Source organism: Maylandia zebra, unplaced genomic scaffold (assembly GCF_041146795.1).
Source record: "Maylandia zebra isolate NMK-2024a unplaced genomic scaffold, Mzebra_GT3a scaffold11, whole genome shotgun sequence".
Lineage (NCBI taxonomy): Eukaryota > Metazoa > Chordata > Actinopteri > Cichliformes > Cichlidae > Maylandia > Maylandia zebra.
In genome coordinates, this window is record NW_027490041.1 from 8,629,744 (window position 1) to 8,652,484 (window position 22,741).

General features: G+C 44.0%; 1 protein-coding gene across 1 annotated transcript in view; it reads left to right on the plus strand.

Moving 5' to 3' along the window:
• Positions 1 to 22,741, plus strand: part of LOC143416106 (NACHT, LRR and PYD domains-containing protein 3-like) — a 44,535-nt gene that overhangs the window by 16,751 nt on the left and 5,043 nt on the right. The window contains exons 6-8 of the mRNA XM_076881487.1: positions 8,356 to 8,532; positions 14,514 to 14,687; positions 20,397 to 20,570. Of these exons, the coding sequence (XP_076737602.1) occupies positions 8,356 to 8,532; positions 14,514 to 14,687; positions 20,397 to 20,570 (525 nt within the window). The remainder of the gene's footprint in view (positions 1 to 8,355; positions 8,533 to 14,513; positions 14,688 to 20,396; positions 20,571 to 22,741) is intronic.

A 22,741-nucleotide genomic window follows, 5' to 3' on the forward strand; every position in this document is an offset into this window, starting at 1 on the left:
TGAATAATCTTCACTTCACATTTCAGTCAGTTCAGATTTCATTAGCACGTTCACTTTAGCATAATCCATTTTAATCCAAACACCTTTCTCTTTAAACTCTGTTTGTCAGTCACAGTATATCCAGTACAATCCTCTTTTTCACTGCGTCACACACATTCAGAGATCAGTGTCCTGTGTGTGCTCTCATTCACTCACACTCACTCTCATATGGTTGAAGTCTGTTTGTACACAGGCTGTCAGCCTGCCTGAGTTAGGCCTGTCTCTAAAATCATTATTTTATTACTTTTATTCTGATTCATCAAAGCCAAACTCAAACATATTTATATTTACTGATTATGTTCTCATCAGTAATTAACAGTCAGTACATTCAGATATGAATCATAATTCAGTGTTTAACATATTATCACAGATGGACTGCACAGGAGATCTCCTTTATGAAGAAACTGTGAAAGTTTGTCCAACAGTGGGAAACATTTCAGAGAACATCTCAGAGAATATCTGTGAAGCAGAAACTAAACATAATAATAGAAGAAAAGCCAAATAATGATCCAAATCCTGCTCTGAGACTATCAGACAGTAAAGGCTTCCAAAGACTGCTCACCTCTCAGACTTATTTAAAGATGCTGGTGCTGTCCACAGATCAGCTGACCTGCTGGGTCTCCATGATCAGCTTTGTTTCTTGGAGATAAAGGCTGAAGCCTTTAGAGCTTCAGTTCTCCAGAGCAGCAGGATGTCTGAGGTCCGCAGAAACACAAAAACACAGCAGCTAAAAATAGTTGTTCAAAGAAAACGAGGTGGGAGCTGCTGATTCCTGAGCTTTGATACTGGATTAGCTTCAGTAGTTATTCCAATCACTGCTGTAGGAGCTGCATTTAGTCACAGCTGACGGTCCTCTTTGACCAATCAGAATGACTACTGTTGTAAAAACAAGCACACAAAGACCCAATGAGAGTGAAGAACAGGATAAAGAGCTCCTGTGATGGTGGTAAAGAAATGAGCAGCAGACGGCCGTCTACATGTTGTAGTGGTTTACAGTCACCAGGGGGCGCCGTCACGGCCACGCAGTCAGTGGGCTGCTCTGCTTGTGCTGTTGTTGGTGAAGCTGAAGTGAAAGCGAATGTTAAAACAATGAAAAGTGTCCACTGCAACCTCCATCTGAGCTTGTCATGTTCTTCTTCTTTGATCCTCCATGTTTGTGCTGAACGCTGCTCCTGCTCTCTTCCCGGTTCTGGAAGAGGGAAGAGAGCAGGGATACTCAATAAAGCTTTCCAGTTTTCAGACCAAGTGCGCACTCATACTAATCAGCATTGGAGCATGCACAGCGTCGTCCACACTGAGCTTTGTTGTGAGCACGTGGACTCGTCTGCAGAACATTTCCAGTACAATAACCAGCTGTGCATGCGCCCCAAGCAGCAGCTTCAAGCTCACCTCAAAGAAGTTTAACAGGAAGGACGACTCATCCATCATGCGTCCAGCTGTGACCGTGTCCACAGCAGAGTGTCACCGCGGCTTAATGCTAACATGCACACATGAAGCTAATACCACCACTGTTATGGCCCTGTCCATAATCTGTTTTGGTGGCTGTTGTTGTCTGTGCCTTTAAGTCTTTGCAGGTCCCGGAGTGGATGAGCTGACGGCTGCTGATTGGTCCCCTGGCCATGTGATCTTCATTCAAATCCCTCACCAGCAGTTGTCCCGGGGCAGCCACTGACAGCAGCAGCAGACCTGACCCTGGCCTCCAAAACTTGAGACTTTTGTGCTTGTGATTTGTGCGGCTTCTCTGAGTTTTGTATATAGTGTGTATATTAGCTTTCATTGTACATAGCACATTGTAAATAGCACTGCAACAGAAGGGGTGAGCTGCCGTATTGTTTTTCCTTGCACTGTTTTCTCCTGTTTATTTCAGTTAGGGAGTTAGGTGTAGCGCTTGTCTTTTGTTTGAGGTTTGATTTCACATAGGGTTGTAGATAACACCTCCTCCTGACTTAGCTTGTTTTGTTTGTTATTTTGGCCTTTGTTCACCCCGGAGCTTCATTTTTGCAGTGCAGAAAAATAAATCACGATTCACTAAGAAATTGGTTTCCCTTTGTGTATGGTTTTGGGGACCAGGGCGGGGCAATTCTTTCAAACTTGTGTTGCGTTCCTGTACCCCTAGACTGGGGCGTAACATAAAGTGGGGGCTCGTCCTTTTTTTTTTCTTTTGCCATTCTTTTTGCTCATTGTATTTTGTGGGTTGTCTGCAGTTTTTGGTTGGCAGTTTTCTTGTAGTGTTGGGGGTGATCTAGTCACAATGACTTTTGATGTGGATGATTTTGCACTACAACCCACCGTGGATAAGTTGGATCGATGCACAAAGGCGGATTTGTTGTTGGTGGCAGATTTGTTTAATGTTAGTGTGCCTTTACATGCTAAAAAGGCAGAAATTAAGCAGTGCCTGACAGCTCAGCTGGTGGATAAGGGGGTATTTGCGAAGTCGAAACCTCGGCCGGTTGAGGCGGCTGGAGGTTTGGTGGTGGATGCGGGAGCAGAAGCTGCTGCAACCATCCCACAAGCTGCCAGTGGACTGGTGTCGCCAGGGGCGGAGGCTCCTGCTGCCATTCAGATCCCAAACGTTAGCCCAGCCGGACAATCAACAGGATTGGTTACGGAGGATCTTGGGCTCGCCCTTCGCCTGAAAGAGGTGGAGCTTGCGACTAAGTCCAAAGAAGTTGAGCTTATGCATCTCCGCATAAGGGCTATGGAGCTGGATCCTTCCCGACAGCGCAATGTTACCTCTACCCCAGTGAGTAAAATTGTGAATAAATCTTCTGATTCACTCTCCTCTGACCAATTTGATGCAAGCAGGCAAATTGCTTTAGTGCCACCTTTCAGAGAAAGTGAGGTTGACTCTTACTTTAATGCCTTTGAACGCATCGCAACCACTTTGAAATGGCCAAAGGATGTGTGGAGTTTGTTGCTGCAGTGTAAATTGGTGGGGAAAGCACAGGAAGTGTGTGCGAGCTTGTCTATTGATGACAGCCTGGATTATGAAATTGTGAAATCCACTATTTTAAGGGCTTACGAGCTAGTTCCAGAGGCATATCGCCAGAGGTTTCGGTCGTGTGAAAAATCTGCCAACCAAACACATGTAGAGTTTGCCAGGGAGAAGACTCTCTTGTTTGATAAGTGGTTAGCTGCAAGTAAAGTGAAGGACTTTGCTCAGCTAAGAGAATTGGTCCTGCTGGAGGAATTCAAAACGTGTCTTCCAGAGAATGTTGTTGTATATATCAATGAGCAAAAGGTGGATTCGTTGTCTAAAGCTGCTGTTCTCGCAGATGAGTTTGTGTTGACCCATCGCGTTGCGTTTTCAGCTGTGCGCCGTGAATGTGCCCCGTTGTCGAAACCTGCGAGGAGTTTGAGGGTTTCTCCTAAGCGTCAAACGCACCCTGATCAGGTCCCCATGACTGTCCGAGAATGCTTTTATTGCCATGATACTGGCCATCTCATTGCCAGTTGTCCGTCGCTCCGTCGCAAAGAGCAAACTCACACATGGAAAAAGCCAAAAAGCATTGGTTTTGTTCAATCGGTTGCTACTCCTAATCCCGTCAGTGATGAACCAGGAAATGACAGTCTTGACAGCAGTTACCGACCATTCATTTCACAAGGGTTCGCCTCACTGACTGGAATAGAGGAGGATCGCGTGCCGATTGTAATTTTGCGCGACACTGGGGCTGCCCAGTCTCTCATTTTGGAAAGCGCGTTGCCTTTCTCAAGTAACTCGTTTTGTGGTGCTGATGCTCTCGTGTGGGGAGTGAAAATGAGTGTGTTACGAGCTCCGCTGCACAGAGTCTTCCTACAGTCGCCTCTCATTTCGGGCCCGGTAACAGTTGGGGTGCGCGCTCGCTTGCCCGTGCAGGGGGTTACTATGATTCTGGGGAATGATCTAGCCAATGGGAAAGTTTTCCCGATCCCTGAAGTAATTGAAAACCCCGTCGATGATTTTGATTTTGTTTCCGAGCCTGCTGCTGACAGTCTGCCCTCTGTTTTTCCTGCCTGTGTTGTCACACGCGCCCACAAGCGTAAATATGGTGATGTTGACTTGTCTGACTCTTTTCTATGTTCTGAAGCTGTTCCTGAGAAAGCTGAACTGCCTGTGGAAAAAGCTGAAAAATGTGTGTCTGATAAACTGCTACCCGCTACACCTGACCTGTCTTTTGAGGTAAACAAAACAGATTTTATTCATGCGCAACAGAATGACCCGACTTTGGCCAAGTGTTTACTTGCCGCAAATTCAAGCGATCAGAATCCCCGTGTCTACAGCATTGAAAATGATGTGTTAATGCGCAAATGGCATCCTCCCTCCTCTAGTGATCTTGGCTGGAACGTATTTCAACAAGCAGTTGTACCGCAAAATTTCCGACACCAAGTACTCAGCCTAGCACATGACAGTTTCTCTGGACATTTAGGAATTAGGAAGACCTACCTTCGTATTCTGCGTCACTTTTTCTGGCCAGGTTTGAAGACTGATGTGACCAAATATTGCCGCTCTTGCCACGTTTGCCAGGTCAGCGGAAAACCCAACCAGGTTATTCCTCCTGCTCCATTGCACCCAATCCCAGCCTTAGGCGAACCATTTGAGCACATAATCATCGATTGTGTAGGTCCGCTTCCAAAAACCAAGTCAGGACATCAGTACCTCTTGACTTTAATGTGCGCCGCCACACGCTTCCCCGAGGCTATTCCGTTACGCACTATCAAAGTCAAAGCCATTGTCAGAGCATTAGTAAACTTTTTCTCCCTTTTCGGTTTGCCCAAATCAGTTCAAACAGACCAAGGGTCTAACTTCATGTCCAAGATATTCGCTCAGGTCTTAAAATCGCTATCCATCAAGCATCAAAAATCCAGTGCATATCACCCCGAATCACAGGGTGCGCTTGAGCGTTTCCACCAGACTTTAAAAGCCATGATGAGGAAGTTCTGCCTCGAGTCAGGAAGAGAGTGGGACGAAGGTCTGCCACTTCTCCTTCTAGCGGTGAGGGAGAGTGTGCAGGAGTCCACGGGTTTCAGTCCCGCAGAGCTGGTGTTTGGACACACAGTGCGTGGTCCCCTGCGGCTGCTTAAAGAGAGATATCTGTCCGACACAGCTACCCCCGAGCAGAACGTATTAGATTACGTAAGTTGTTTTAGGGAGCGTCTGCATAAAGCATGCGAAATTGCACGCGAGGCTCTTTCCGCGTCTCAGGAAAAAATGAAAAGGAAATTCGACAAAAAGTCCGTGCAGAGAAAATTTGAAGTGGGTGACAAAGTGTTGACTCTCCTACCCGTTCCTGGATCCTCTCTCCAGGCAAAGTTCTGTGGGCCCTATACTGTCCAAGAGAAACTGAGTGACACAGATTATGTTATAGGTACCCCAGACCGTAGGAGAAAGCGTCGTGTGTGTCATGTTAATCTGATGAAGCCTTATTTTGTTCGTGATGCAGGTGTAAACTCCTCCTCATCCCCCGCTGCGCTGTCTGCCGTGTCGGTAGTTGTGCCAGCATCTCCGTCTCAGTATAGCCCAGAAAGTGATGGCTTAGCTTTCGTTTGTGCTGAGGGTTGCTCCCGACTCAGAAACTCTGAAATATTGGATAATTTGAAATCTCACCTAAGACATTTAGATGAGGCTGCCCAGACCGATGTGTGTTCTCTGATCAATAATTGCCCATCTCTGTTCGCTGACACTCCGTCTCGCACTACTGTCCTCGAACATGACATAGATGTAGGTGACCACCCTCCGATCAAACAACACGCTTATCGTGTGAACCCTACCAAACGTGCACTTTTTCAGCAAGAAGTTTCCTACTTGCTGGAAAATGGTCTTGCTGTCCCTAGTTCGAGTGCCTGGAGTTCCCCATGCCTTCTTGTGCCGAAGGAAGACAAAACTCCACGTTTTTGTAGTGATTTTCGAAAAGTGAACAGTGTGACCAAACCCGACTCCTACCCTCTTCCCCGCATGGAAGATTGTGTTGACAGGGTTGGCTCCGCAAAGTTTGTCACCAAACTGGACTTATTAAAGGGTTATTGGCAAGTTCCCCTCACTCCGCGTGCATCTGAAATTTCTGCTTTTGTCACTCCTGACCACTTCCTCCAATACACCGTCATGCCTTTTGGCCTTCGAAATGCCCCTGCCACATTCCAACGCCTTATGCACATTGTCTTAGGTGGTGTCACAAACTGTGAAGTGTACTTAGACGACATTGTAGCCTATTCAGAGACTTGGTCAGATCACCTTGGAACACCCACGGAGATTTTTGAAAGATTACAAGAGGCATCCCTTACCCTAAATCTTGCCAAATGTGACTTTGGTAAGGCCACTGTGACTTATCTAGGGAAGCAGGTGGGTCAGGGACAGGTGCGCCCCCTGCTGGCTAAAATCCAGGCTATCCTAGATCTCCCTGTGCCTCGCACTAGACGTGAGCTTCGCCGGTTCCTTGGTATGGCCGGCTATTATCGTGGCTTCTGTAAGAATTTTGCAGATGTAGTTGCACCTCTCACCAGTCTCACAAGTGTGTCAAAACCATTTGTATGGTCCCCCACATGCCAGAATGCTTTTGAGTCTGCCAAAGCTCTCCTCTGCAGCACACCAGTACTTGCCGCTCCTGTTTTCACACATCCGTTTAAACTTGAGGTGGATGCCAGCGCCAACGGTGCAGGTGCGGTACTGTTGCAGGAGGATAGGCAGGGTGTTGATCACCCAATTGGTTACTTTTCGAAAAAATTCAACTCCCACCAACAGAAATACAGCACCATTGAAAAAGAAGCCCTCTCTCTATTGCTTGCTCTACAGCATTTCGAGGTCTATGTCGGTTCCAGTTCAGCACCTGTCATTGTTTACACAGACCACAACCCCCTCGTGTTTTTGACCCGAATGCAAAATTCTAACCAAAGGCTCATGAGATGGTCCCTCTTAGTACAAGATTTCAATCTGGAGATCCATCACAAAAAAGGGACAGAGAATGTACTGGCAGATGCGCTGTCACGTGGTTTTCGGAACCCCTAAGCGCCAAACATCTTTAGGGGAGATGTTTGGTCTTGGGAAGGGGGGTGTTATGGCCCTGTCCATAATCTGTTTTGGTGGCTGTTGTTGTCTGTGCCTTTAAGTCTTTGCAGGTCCCGGAGTGGATGAGCTGACGGCTGCTGATTGGTCCCCTGGCCATGTGATCTTCATTCAAATCCCTCACCAGCAGTTGTCCCGGGGCAGCCACTGACAGCAGCAGCAGACCTGATCCTGGCCTCCAAAACTTGAGACTTTTGTGCTTGTGATTTGTGCGGCTTCTCTGAGTTTTGTATATAGTGTGTATATTAGCTTTCATTGTACATAGCACATTGTAAATAGCACTGCAACAGAAGGGGTGAGCTGCCGTATTGTTTTTCCTTGCACTGTTTTCTCCTGTTTATTTCAGTTAGGGAGTTAGGTGTAGCGCTTGTCTTTTGTTTGAGGTTTGATTTCACATAGGGTTGTAGATAACACCTCCTCCTGACTTAGCTTGTTTTGTTTGTTATTTTGGCCTTTGTTCACCCCGGAGCTTCATTTTTGCAGTGCAGAAAAATAAATCACGATTCACTAAGAAATTGGTTTCCCTTTGTGTATGGTTTTGGGGACCAGGGCGGGGCAATTCTTTCAAACTTGTGTTGCGTTCCTGTACCCCTAGACTGGGGCGTAACAACCACGAGCAGCTGCTCAGTGGATTTGGAGGAGAAATGTCTGCAGCTTCTCACAGGCAGTACGCAGAATGTGGATCTCCACAAAGACTGTGGAGACCTCGTCCCAGACTCAAAATCAACACTTGTCTGCTCAAAACTTCTCACACGTTCCCGTCACAAGTGTCTTCTAAGTGAAGTTACCAGGTTCAGGTCCAGCTCTGTTTATCTGGAGCTGCAGTAAATGATCCATCCTCACAAAGCAACACAGACACCAGATATGCAAACACAGCATCATACAACACAACCAAGAGATCCAAAGAATTATCTCTGCATTTCTGTGGCTGATGCTGCTGGAACGAAGCTGTTTGAAACCTTGTTGTTCTGCACTTTGGGACCTGAACAGGAACCTGAACCTCTGTGCAGAGGGTTCAACTCTGAGGATTCCTGTTCAGTTTTTTCTCTTTCACACGGCAAAACTTGTACATTTATCATAAAGTTGTCAACTTCAATGTGAAAAATTCATTTTTTTCTCTTGTTTGTTTGAAGCTGCTTCCTGTTGGCTTCAGCTGTTTGGAGTTTCCATTTTCTAAACTTCTACATTCTGAACCTTCTTCAGCTCTGAACAGATGATGAAACACTGAATGATTTCAAGCACTTTGTCTAATAAACTTACATCTTTCATTTTTTATTCAGATTGAAGGACTGTGGTTTGTCAGAGATCAGCTGTGATTATCTGGCAGCAGCACTGAAGTCCAACCCCTCCCATCTGAGAGAGCTGGACCTGAGTAACAATAACAACCTGCAGGATCCAGGAGTGAAGCATCTGTGTGGTTTCCTGGAGAGTCCAGGATGTGGACTTGAAACTCTGGGGTCAGTCAGCATGTTTTAGTTGTGCTGAGATGAATATGATGTGAAAGTTGTGCTGACACTGTGGATCAGTAGGCCCACACACCTCTATACAGGAAGTCTGGTTCTACTCTTTGTAGAACTTCTGATCCCTGATCCTCTGAGTCTGACTCAGTAGATAATGCAGAGTTCTGAGCTGATGTGGGTGAGAGGACTCAGGCAGCCTGACAGAGTTGATGTCCAGGTCTTCCCTGCTTGTCCTGATACAAATAAACATGAGTATCAGATCTCATCAGTCACACCTGTTAGTGCAGCTCTACTCTAGATTGTACTGCTTGTTAAACTAGGATGATTTTAGAAGCCTGGACCGCAGACTCCAAGGGAAGATATGACTTGGAAAGACTAAACCAACCTATTAGAGGTGTTTGCACTAACATACAGTGGGGCAAAAAAGTATTTAGTCAGCCACCGATTGTGCAAGTTCCCCCACTTAAAATGATGACAGAGGTCAGTAATTTGCACCAGAGGTACACTTCAACTGTGAGAGACAGAATGTGAAAAAAAAAATCCATGAATCCACATGGTAGGATTTGTAAAGAATTTATTCGTAAATCAGGGTGGAAAATAAGTATTTGGTCAATAACAAAAATACAACTCAATACTTTGTAACATAACCTTTGTTGGCAATAACAGAGGTCAAATGTTTACTATAGGTCTTTACCAGGTTTGCACACACAGTAGCTGGTATTTTGGCCCATTCCTCCATGCAGATCTTCTCGAGAGCAGTGATGTTTTGGGGCTGTCGCCGAGCAACACGGACTTTCAACTCCCGCCACAGATTTTCTATGGGGTTGAGGTCTGGAGACTGGCTAGGCCACTTCAGGGCTTTCAAATGCTTCTTACGGAGCCACTCCTTTGTTGCCCGGGCGGTGTGTTTTGGATCACAGACTTGCTCTGTGAGCAGTTTGCAGACCACTTCAGGGGAAAGATCAGCGCCATCAGATCTGATATTTTATCTAATCGTGATATGATTTTAAATACATCTGAGGGCTCGATTGTACCTGAGGAGACACTGGACAGCTTTGTCCTGGTTAATGCTGAGAACTTTCAGAAGGTTTTCTCCACAGTGAGACCCACCACATGTCTTTTAGATCCAATTCCTTCTTCACTCTTTAAAACACTTTATGGATTTTTTGAGGCTGAGCTTTTATGCATGATGAATTGCTCTCTTCAGTTGGGTGTCTTCCCTGCTGCCTTTAAAACGGCGGTGGTGAGGCCCCTTCTGAAGAAGAGCAATTTGGATTGTAATGATTTTAATAACTACAGACCTGTATCCAACTTACCATTTTTAAGTAAAGTCTTAGAAAAACTTGTTTTTACTCAGATTACTGATTTTCTCAATGATAGACAGATCCTGGAGATATTCCAGTCTGGATTTAGGGTGAACCACAGGACAGAGACGGCTCTCCTAAAGGTTTTAAATGATCTTAGATGTAACTGGGACTCCCAAAAGCTCTCAGTCCTGGTGCTACTGGATCTAAGCGCAGCCTTTGATACAGTAGACCATGCTATTCTTTTAAACAGACTGAAACACATGGTGGGCCTCTCTGGTGCTGTACACAACTGGTTCACTTCCTATCTCTCTGACAGAACTTTTATGGTGAGTATGGATACATGCTCCTCTAAGATCCATAAAATGACATGTGGTGTGCCTCAAGGGTCGGTTCTAGGCCCTGTACTTTTTAATTTGTATATGCTCCCTCTCGGCGGTGTCATCAGGAGGCATGGAGTGAACTTCCACAGTTACGCTGATGACACGCAGCTGTACATCTCCGTGTCTCCTGATGACACCAGACAAATGGATGCCCTCTTTAACTGTATCTTGGATATAAGATCTTGGATGGCAGAAAACTTTTTACAACTTAACCAGGACAAAACTGAAGTTTTAATTGTCGGTCCTGAGGCTCAGAGAGAGAAACTCTTGTCTAAATTAGAGGCATTTTCACTATGTCCTTCGCTACAAGTGAAAAACCTGGGTGTTATTTTTGACTCTGAGCTTGGTTTTATCCCACATATTAAACATGTAACTAAAATTGGATTTTATCATCTAAAAAATATAGCCAGAGTCCGCCCTATTCTCTCTCGGGCCAACACGGAGATGCTGATGCATGCTTTTATTACCAGTCGCATTGATTACTGTAATGCCCTGCTCTCTGGTCTTCCTAAGAAGAATATTTCAACTTTACAACTCTTGCAAAACTCGGCAGCTCGTGTGCTGACGAAGACCAGAGGGCGGGCCCACATTACACCGGTTTTAGAATCGCTGCACTGGCTCCCCGTGTGTTTCAGGATCGATTTTAAAGTTCTTTTATTGGTTTTTAAATGTCTTAATGGTCTTGGGCCTTCCTATCTCTCAGATCTGCTTTTACCATACGAACCCTCGCGGACCCTGAGGTCCTCTGGTACTGGCCTTTTGATTGTCCCTAAAGTCAGGACACATACTCACGGAGAGGCAGCGTTTCAGTGGTATGGTCCTCGTCTGTGGAACAGCCTGCCGGAGGAGCTCAGGGCCGCAGAGAACGTACATGTTTTCAAGAACAGGCTCAAGACCCACCTTTTTAATTTAGCTTTTACTTAGCGTTTATTTATTTTATGCTTATTTATTCTATCCTGTTATTCTATTATTAATTTAGGATTTACCTAATATTTGTTTGATTTTATTCTTATTCATTTTTTAATCTTCTTATTCTATTTCTATTTATATTGTATCCTGTTCTTATTTATTTTATCATTTTACCCTATATATATTGTATTGCGTCATATCTCCAGTGTTTCCTCGGAGGGCGCTCTCTGCACCGGGGCTGTTATTGACCGTGGCTGCTGGGTCTCTGGGGTCCTCTCAGCCTGGCTGGGGGGCTCCTTTGCCTCCCTCCTGCTGTGTGCCCAGCCTGGAGGCTGCGGTCTGTGACCGGCTCCCGGTGCAGACGGCTCCCTGTTATAGTGTTTCCTCACTTGGCTCATGCGAGCCCAGCCCAATTTTTACTCTTTAAGTGTGCGCGTGTGTGTATGTGTGTGTGGGTGGGGGGATATATGTGTATTGAGAGTGTGGGGAGTGAGTTGGAGGGTGGGGTGGGCTGCTTTTAACTATGTAAAGCACTTTGTGCTACATTTTCTCTGTATGAAAAGTGCTTTATAAATAAAGATTGATTGATTGATTGATTGATTGTCATGTTGGAAGACCCAGCCTCGTTTCATCTTCAAAGTTCTCACTGATGGAAGGAGGTTTTGGCTCAAAATCTCACGATACATGGCCCCATTCATTCTGTCCTTAACACGGATCAGTTGTCCTGTCCCCTTGGCAGAAAAATAGCCCCATAGCATGATGTTTCCACCCCCATGCTTCACAGTAGGTATGGTGTTCTTGGGATGCAACTCAGTATTCTTCTTCCTCCAAACACCACGAGTTGAGTTTATACCAAAAAGTTCTACTTTGGTTTCATCTGACCACATGACATTCTCCCAATCCTCTGCTGTATCATCCATGTGCTCTCTGGCAAACTTCAGACGGGCCTGGACATGCACTGGCTTCAGCAGCGGAACACGTCTGGCACTGCGGGATTTGATTCCCTGCCGTTGTAGTGTGTTACTGATGGTGACCTTTGTTACTTTGGTCCCAGCTCTCTGCAGGTCATTCACCAGGTCCCCCCGTGTGGTTCTGGGATCTTTGCTCACCGTTCTCATGATCATTTTGACCCCACGGGATGAGATCTTGCGTGGAGCCCCAGATCGAGGGAGATTATCAGTGGTCGTGTATGTCTTCCATTTTCTGATGATTGCTCCCACAGTTGATTTTTTCACACCAAGCTGCTTGCCTATTGTAGATTCACTCTTCCCAGTCTGGTGCAGGTCTACAATACTTTTCCTGGTGTCCTTCGAAAGCTCTTTGGTCTTGGCCATGGCGGAGTTTGGAGTCTGACTGTTTGAGGCTGTGGACAGGTGTCTTTTATACAGATGATGAGTTCAAACAGGTGCCATTCATACAGGTAACGAGTGGGGGACAGAAAAGCTTCTTAGAGAAGACGTTACAGGTCTGTGAGAGCCAGAGATTTTCCTTGTTTGAGGTGACCAAATACTTATTTTCCACCCTGATTTACGAATAAATTCTTTACAAATCCTACCATGTGAATTCATGGATTTTTTTTTCACATTCTGTCTCTCACAGTTGAAGTGTACCTCTGGTGCAAATTACTGACCTCTGTCATCATTTTAAGTGGGGGAACTTGCACAATCGGTGGCTGACTAAATACTTTTTTGCCCCACTGTAGATAAATACTCAGATTTACACGTTTAGTGTCTCACAAAGGGTTAAAAAGTGAATGTGCACAGAGAGGTTGGTGGTGAGACGGGCACTTCCAGCACTGTAGATGTGTTCCAGCTCAGTGTTCGTGGAAATAATCCGGAGAGCAGGATTCCTTGATGAATGTCACATCTTCTTAAAGTTATAATCCACAGGGAAAACTGTTAAACTGTCGATCTGATATCTACTCAACCAATCAGGTGTTTACATCCCCTTCACTGATCTTCAGCCCCACCTTATTATCAGTTTCTCTCTCTTTTACATCTGAATAATCTTCACTTCACATTTCAGTCAGTTCAGATTTCATTAGCACGTTCACTTTAGCATAATCCATTTTAATCCAAACACCTTTCTCTTTAAACTCTGTTTGTCAGTCACAGTATATCCAGTACAATCCTCTTTTTCACTGCGTCACACACATTCAGAGATCAGAGTGTCCTGTGTGTGCTCTCATTCACTCACACACACTCTTATATGGCTGAAGTCTGTTTGTACACAGGCTAATCTGGGACTCTCCACCATTTGACCCTTGAAATAAAGAAGCTTCTTGGATGAGAGGTGAAAGGTGAAACGTCTTCAAGAAACTTTAAGAAGTCCAGATGCCTTTTTTTCTAAGCTCTTTAGATAACTGCGAACCTTCACAGAAACCTCATCAGTGGGACTCTCAGAGCTACCGGCCCTTTGCTACAATCACAAAGATCTTCATTGAAATCAATGATATCAAAGCTGGAATTATATGAGTCCAAGTCTTCTGCTGATTCAGCATCACATTCATCTTTGGTCCTTGTTCTGCATCCCCACCATGGACTTCATTCCTTTCCAAGCCAGCCTTGAGTGTCCTTTATTCAGCTCATCCTCTGTTTTACTTTTACACCTGATTTTAGCTGCTTTATCTCTCTTTCAACAAGTTTCTGTGCCTCGATCTTTTTCTTCTCTCCCTCATAACAAGACAGCTTCTTCTGACTGAGAACATGTTGGAGTGATTTACTAATCAAGGGCTGATTTTTGGGGAAAATAGTTCCTGTTTTCAAAGTAATCTCCATTTTTCCCAGAAAGAAATGTAAGTAGAAATCGATGATCTAAGTGTGAACACGAGCCTTTAAAAAGGCTCTACTGAGGCTGCTGCCAGTGGTCAAAGCCTCCAACAAAGCTCTGTGAGTACATATGTGATCATAGCTTTAGCTTTTAAATGTTTATTCTAGTTAACACAGATCAGGTGGAACAACTCAAATAAACTATCAAAAATATTAAGTGGTCATCGGTACTCAGTTTGTTCAATACTGAATACAATGGAGCACAAATTGTCCACGTTTCTGAAATATTTCTGGGTGTAACTGTCACCAAAGTGCAATTTAGACCTGGCCTGTGGTTGTTATCTAAGTGATAATCATCAATTCTACTAAAACAAATACAAAATAAAGAAATTTGACACATTCTGTTGATATCAAAAGCACACTGAACAATTCAGTGTTGTTTTACTGCTGTTGTCTCTTCACTTCTTCTCCTCTGATTCTCTCCACGTGTTGCTCTGCATCAGTGCTCAGTTTCCTGACAAAAACAAGATGAAATATTGCTAAATATAATAGTATCTCATTACACTTCAACATAAGTGTTTTATTTTTGTAATTGTTTATCTGTTATTTTTCAGACTGAGTCACTGTGACCTGTCAGAGAGAAGCTGTGAAGCTCTGGCCTCAGGTCTCAGCTCTCAGACCTCTAATCTGAGACAGCTGGACCTGAGTAACATTAACCTGAAGGATTCAGGCGTGAAGCTTCTGTCTGAAGGACTGAAGAGTCCACGCTGTACACTGGAAACTCTCAGGTGAGATCAAGCATTTTTCTTTCATCAACTGACAGAATTAGCAGATTAATAATAAGGCAGTCCTCTAATAAGAGGAGAAGTGGAGGTGTTTTGAAGGGCAACATACTCTTATGTTAACAAGACAGGAAGTAGTTCCTGGGAACTGCTTCCTTTGTTATTGTCTAAGTACACTCAACAAAAATATAAATGCAACACCTTTGTTACTGCTCCCATTCCCCATGGGATGGACGTAGAGACCTAAAATTGAGAGCATACTCACCGGACATGTCACCCATTGAGCATGTTCGGGATGTGCTTGACCGGCGTATACGACAGCGTGTACCAGTTCCCACGAATATCCAACAACCTCGCACAGCCATTGAAGTGGAGTGGACCAACATTCCACAGGCCACAATTGACAATCTGATAGACTCCATGCGACGATGTGTTGCACTGCATGAGGCAAATGGTGGTCACACAAGATACTGACCGGTTCTGGGTCCCCAGACCCCCAATAACGCAAAAAACTGCACATTCCAGGGTGGCCTTTTGTTGTGGGCAGTCTGAGGTACACCTGTGCACTACTCATGATGTCAGATCAGCATCCTGATGTGGCACACCTGTGAGGTGGGATGGATTATCTCAATATAGCAGATGTGCCCACTACCACACATTTGGACTGATTTGTGACCACTGTTTGGGAGGGATGGTTATATTGTGTATCTGGAATGAATTTTAGGTCTCTACGTCCATCCCATGGGGAATGGGTGCAGTAACAAAGGTGTTGCGTTTATATTTTTGTTCAGTGTAGAAACATGATGGTGAAACAGTGATGAGTTTGCAGAGGTGGATCCACAGCACACAACACAACAATGCTGTTGCGTGCTGAAAGCAGACTTCTCACAGATTCTGAGGCTGCAGGTTTCATCACTGTCCAACCAAAATTCACTGAACCAGCAGTAAATGAACGTCCAAAACGACGCTTCATGTTTAAAAAACAGATGATCAGGGGGATTTGTGTTTACATCTTTTTTGTGTGATCTGTTCACCTGCTGTTTCAGCTGTTTGGTGGTTGTTGAGATGGTTTTGTGAACTTTTAGCTGAGATTCTGACGTTTCTGTAGATACCACACATGTCTAATTACTTTGTACAGCATGAATGGCCATAACGAGGTTTTTAACAGTAAGAAAAGTTGTAAAACTTCAGAAAATATAGTTAAAAGTCCAAAACCTTCTACGTCTGGTGGCTTGTGGTAAGGAGCAGATCAAACGAGTAAAGAATTACGTTATAATTATAAATGGCTTCAACAGCACATTCAGGTCTGTGAGACTCATTCAGACACTGAGCCGTGGCTCTGTGCTACATGCACATAGTTCTGCATCTCTGCCATTCAGACACACTTTATATATAGTTTATTTTATGTAGTATTCAATACTGAACTGTACATTTAGTCTTTTTAAAGGCAGCAAGTTTTATTCAGTGTTTTCATAAAAGCCTTATTTTTATCCATTTACTGCTATTAGGAAGAACACGTGAGGTTTAAGACCTGGACCAGTTTGAAACCTTTTGTCCTCCACAGTGGAAAATGGGTGGAAATAAAAATGGGTCTCACTTTAGCCAGCTCCTAATTTTATCAGTTCTACTCTCAGCGTCTCCTGTATATCTCCTGTATAAATGTTGCACTCAGCTTTGTGGTCTCCAATATCACTGAAATGCAGCCAGATGCTGCTCATTTTGCCTTTTCACTCTTTCCTGACACGCTTGCATTTCAGTACAGCTCCCATTTCTCTGTGTACTGGTCTCTACCACTACCTTTGCTGTCTATGGGACATGTCTTCTTTCACATAATGGTATGATCCCAGTCTGTCTCTTAAAGTGTTTGGCCACATGGTTTGCTCATCAGAATAACATCTCAGCCGTGCTCACATTGATTATCAGCAAGCCTGAAAATTCATCAATATTTGACATATGAAATTATGTCAAGGGCTGGATTTGGCCCACGGGCCATATGTTTGACTCCCCTGGTTTACACAGTTTGGTATTCAATGTACAAGTGAGTTAGCTCTCAGCTAACTAGCAGACAAGCTAACTGCTGGGACTGCGTCTTTCTAACAAGAGCGTCAGACACTCAGACTGGTTTCCTTTGTGGATGATGATGTGTTCTCACACTGATCCTTCATGCTGATGCTGCCATCCACCCACTACTCCTGGATTCATCATCATCATCTCCATCAGCCCTCACAATACTCCACCTTCTTCAGCTTCATGTTCAGCAGCCTGGATGGACAGTAATTCTTTCCATGGGTTATGGTGGGACATTGAGAGCTGAAGTCAAACAGCAGTGAGAATGAAAGACTGATTCATTTCTATTTAGTCTTGTGCTGTGCAGCTTTGTTCAGAGCATTAAGGCCCAGCAAAGATCACTGAGGTCATAGAGTCCTGATGAAACCTGTGTGCTTATAGAAACTGAGACCAGATGAACCAGAATAGAAGGACATTAAAATGAAGTGTCAGCTACACAAAGGCAAAGCTATTCAGTTGTTGCTGTGAGTTATTTAAATGGAGGATGGAGTCAGACTTTAAGCTGCTGGACTCAGTCACTATATCCTGTTGTCCTCATAGAACCTGGACACACAGACTCACCTGTGACACAGTGACACACAGTGTGGGCTACACACACATTAGAAAGTGGATCAGTCACACTTGTGCAATCATTTGTTGTGCTGGGAAACCATGAACACTTTGAATCACATTAATGGCTTTGTTACAGCAACATTCAATCATGAGTTCAAAAGTAGTGCATTGTGTACTTATTTTAATAGTACTGCAGTATGAGAAGTGCAACATTCAGTGTGCAGAAACAGATCAGGTGCTTTCTAACAGCAGTGTTCCCTTTAACACAGCAGCAGTTCAAATATTTCTGTCAGTCTGAGCTGAAACATGAATCTAATCAAATATCAAATCAAAGTTCTTTGCCTCTGCCAGGACGTTAACATTTGATCTAGTTTTTTACAAAGTTCCCTCAGCGTCCAGAGCCACCAACATACCTTTGATCAACAGCAAGTGAACATTTATAAATGTGTGTTTCCAGAACAGGAAGCAGCAGAACTATTGTTCTGTTATCAGGCAGCAGCACAAACGCTCATCAGCTCATTTACTGTGCAGGACTTTGAGTGTGTGAAGTGTGTGTTTGTGCTGGATTTCCTTTGGAGAATCTCAGTCAGAAACCAGACAAAGAAAAACTCTTTCAACAGTCCAGGTTGAGTTGACAACATGAACTGCATTTATCTTCCTCTGACTGACATGTTCTTCCTCCTCTGCACCGAGCCAGCTGCTAAGACTCACAAGCTCATTGACATTTTCTGATGATAAAGAAACTCTCTTCTTCTGCACAATATGAGCAGCAACAGAGAAGAAGCTTTCACAGGTACAGATGTTGCAGCTGTGGCCAAGTACATGTGCTGCATGTTGGAGCAGCACTCTAATGGACAGGCCTCTGTACTGATGGTGGGCTCTGCTCTGTATCCACCACACTGTTCTCAGCTGAGTCTTCCTCCTGTTCACAATCACACTCTGATCAAGCATGTTCATGTTGTAACGCCGTGGCTTTCGTAGTCTCTCCTTTTTCTACAGCTCATGTGTTCTTCTTGTGATGCTGTGTCTTGAGGCTCATACATGCCGTCATTTGTTGATCCTAAGAACGTTCCTCAGACCGACTTCTTCAACAACAGATAACTTTAGTTGTATCAACACTGCCTCCTGGAACAGTTTAAAATGAACATGTCAAAGATCTGTACCTGTCTCCATGTTTCTGTCCCCGCCCCTTTCTTTCTGTCCTGGGTCATGTGAGCGCTGCAGTAGTATTAGGCCCACCCTCAATGCTCCCATTGGCTGAGACGCATAATGACGCCCATTTCAAGCCAGCACTGATCAACATCCCTCCTGTGACCCATGGCTTTTATATTCAGAGCCAGTGAGCACTTTCACAATAATCATGATTTTAAAAACTGTGATTAAAATAATTGCTGACGTTAATCAGTTAATGAGTTAACGAGATAATAACAGGTTAAGTTGCCCTAATAATTAGACTTTGGTGACAAACTGATGTGATCTCCATGTTTCCTTTGTTGGACTGTGGGCGAGTGTCAGAGCTGAATGTACTGAGTAACATGTAGAGTTTAAACATGTGTCAGTTCCAGTTTTAGAGCTCTAAAGTGCAGCTATCATGTTAGGAATATGTTAGGAATAGACAGGAACACTGAGCACACTGAGGTCAAATCTTTATTTTACCACTCGCTGCATTCTTGATGTTCATGAATTCAGCAGCTTCATGATTGTCTGCAGCATTAATCTCATATTTCCATTAAAAGTGTTGAATTTGACTGTTTGATGTTCTTTATGATCTCTGGCACCAGTTCATCTGTAGGCTGAGCTCAGTCCATCCAGTTAGTGAAATGATGTTTAAAGGTCTCCTTGTTCTGTGAGCGTACACAGATCCTGAAGCAGAAAGCCTGGGTTAACAGAGAAATGATCATCACTGTGATGATGCTCATCATCTCTGACTGGGATTTGAGGTTTTGTCAAAGATAAGATAAGATAAGATAACCTTTATTAGTCCCACACGTGGGAAATTTGTTTTGTCACAGCAGGAAGTGGACAGTGCAAAAGTTATGACGCAAAAATTAGAATACAATAAGAATAAATACAGTACACAGCTGTACAGAATAGAATAAAATAATATACTATATACAGTAGAATAAAATAGAATAAAAATATACAATAAGATAAAAATAGAATACGAATGCTATATACAACTGAGTAAAAATACAACGATGCCAGAAAAGATTATTGCACTTAGTGTTATTGCACATGTGTGGATGTGTGTGTTTGTTCAGTTAAAGTCTTTATTATGGAGTCTGACAGCAGTGGGGAGGAAAGACCTGCGAAATCTCTCCGTCCCACACCGTGGGTGCCGCAGTCTCCCACTGAAGGAGCTGCTCAGTGCTGTCACAGTCTGCTGCATGGGGTGGGAGACGTTGTCCAACAGGGATGACAGCTTAGCCGCCATTCTCCTGTCACTCACCACCTCCACTGGGTCCAGAGGGCATCCTAGAACAGAGCAGCAAAGAAAGCCTGGCTATGTTGGACTGGGTGTGGCAGCAGCTCCCAGTTTGAGTTCAGGAGACAGACAGCCTCTCTACTTTGAAGATCAGCTTCAAACTTTCCTTTTTGATAAAGCTTATAGTTCGAGCTGGATCAGGTGACCCTGAACCATCCCTTAGTTATGCTGCTATAGGCTCAGGCTGTTGGTGGACTTCCCATGATGCTCTGCTTTCTTCTCCCCTCTTTTCACTCCTGATGCTTTTATATGTCACTACTGCATGTCCTTAACTTTTGTCTTCTCTCTCCTTAGTTTGTGTTTTGTTCTTGTCTCTCTGAGCTCATCTCTTCTCTTTCCCCTCACCCTGCAACCAGTCATGGTAGATGCTCCTCCTGGAGCCTGTTTTCACTGGGAGGATCTTTGTGTCAAAGGGAGTTCTTCTTCCCACCATCACCAAGTGCTGCTCACAGTGGAGGCGGTTACCTTACACTGTTAAACAACTTCAGATGACTGTTGTTGTCTGTTGGGTATTGTCACTTATAAATAAAGTTACAATGGATGGATAGATGTTATTGTGACAAAGAGAAAACAACTGTTGACAGATAGATTGTTGTTTTGTGTGTTTGCAGTCTGTCAGGATGTCTGATCACAGAGGAAGGCTGTACTTCTCTGGCCTCCGCTCTGAGCTCCAACCCCTCCCATCTGAGAGAGCTGGACCTGAGCTACAATCATCCAGGTCCCTCAGGAATGAAGCTGCTGTCGGCTGGACTGAAGGATCCAGGCTGGAGACTGGACACTCTCAGGTATGGAGAGAAAATCTGATAGAGGAGGAAGAGCTGGAAACATTTCCCGTGTCTTTCACTCACTTCCTGTTTGTTTCCTGCAGATGAGACATGAACAATCACACATGCAGGAATATTTTCAGGGACAGACACACTAGTCTAGCTGGATAGTTCATGGATATTTATGTAGGGGTCTCCAAGGAGTCTGTTTGCAGGAACATTTAGGTCACAGGTGTACCTGATATAGATACCAGTGTACCTAATAAAGTGTCAGCTAACATTTGGAAATGGAAGCTTAAATAATGACAAACTGTACATTCACAGCTGAAGTCACAATAAATTTGTTCTCAAGTGCACATTTTTCTGTTATTGTTCTCAAACAACAGAATGAGATTGAAATATTGATTCTAACAGGGCCCATAAACAGCATTAGCTTAGCAGCATTAGCTTATCAGAGTTTCTATCATGGTCACACAAATCCTTAGCAGAGAAAAGTGGCCTACTTAGCAATAGCTGCTCAAGTTGTATAAAGAAAGGGAAAACAGTATTAGCATTAGCACATAATGCTAATTCACGTCGAGTGTTTCTCGATAGCTCTTTCTCATTTGAGAAACAAATAAATTCTGTTATTAAAACCAGCTGTAAGGTTTATATTGTTGATTGTCATTTATGCTTAGAAATATTTACTCATATATGCTTAGAGTTGTATAATCGATTGCATAATGATAGAGGTTTGATCCTTAGTAGTCTGTAAAGACTTTGTGTGCCTTCCAGAGTGCTCTAGCATGCACACAGCACTTGGGGCCATGAGAGAGGTCGTACCCTCTCTTACTGATTTATGGTGTAGGACAGGGGTCTCAAACTCAATTTAGCTGGGGGCCGCTGCAGGCAGAGTCTGGGTGAGGCTGGGCCGCATTAGGTTTTCCACAAGAAAGACATGGTTAAAAAATTCCAATCTTCTCAAATCTCTTTATTTTTATTTTTTAACACAAAATATGAAAAATAAATAAACAAATTAAGAATTAATAAGAAAATAAATCAATCTGTAATACATAAATAAAATAATAATAAGATGTTTTTAGTCAGTGAACTTGTGTGTTTTTTTCAGTCTTCTATATCTGCTGTATTTAGATTGAAATGTCTGTATTAACAGTTCTATAACCTTCTTCTGAACATGAATGGAACACTGTAGAAAATGAACTGTTCTTCTGAACATGGCTTCTCTTGCCTACTCCTTGCTGCTAGAGACCTGGCAGCGTTTCCTCTCGCATAGCCGAGCCAGATTTGGCCTGAGGGAGGAAGCAGTTGCGACCCTCAGTATGTCTTGAAGATGATCATCCGTAAGTCTGGACCTGTACTTGGACTTATTGAAGTTCAAAGTGGAGAAGAGCTTTTGGCACAAGTATGTGCTACCAAAAAGGCACATGGTCCGCTTGAACATTCGGGAAAGCCGAGGGAAACTAGGGCTCAATTCTCTCAAAAATTGTCCAAGCTTGTCTGCTTTTCCACTCACCTCCCTGAACTTTGCTTTGAGTTCAGAGTTGCACTGCAGCTCAATGAGCTCCATTTGAAGCACAGAAGGGGCATCTTGCACATCAAAGGAGAAGGGGTCCGCAAAAATGTGAAAGGTGGCTCTGTGTGTCTTGAAGTCAGCAAATCTGTGATCAAATTCCTCCTGTAGCCTCAAAATGACATCAACATACTCGTCAGCACTGAATGGTGTGCCTGCATCCACGAGTGCCTTGCATGCTGGGAAATGGCAAAGGTTTGTCTGAGAGAGCTGAGCTTTCCAGAGCGCCAGTTTTGTGGAGAATGCTCTCACGTTGTCATAGGCAGCACTGACAAGTTGCCCCTGGCCTTGTAACGTCTTGTTCAGTACATTAAGCTCATGTGTCATATCAACAAGAAAAGCTGAGTCCATGAGCCATTTGGGATCAGTTAGCACAGGAACACTAACTCCATCCTTCTCCATGAAGGCTTCACTTCTGCTCTCAACTCAAAAAGTCTCTTTAATACATTTCCCCTGCTGAGCCAACGTACCTCAGTGAAGTCGAGCACATCCCCATATTCTGACTCCATTTCCTCTAAAAAAGCACAGAACCTTCGGTGCTTTAAGCCCCTGGATCTGATTTGGTTGATGCATTTCACAACAATAGACATCACATTGTCAAACTTCAGGCATTTGCTGCAAA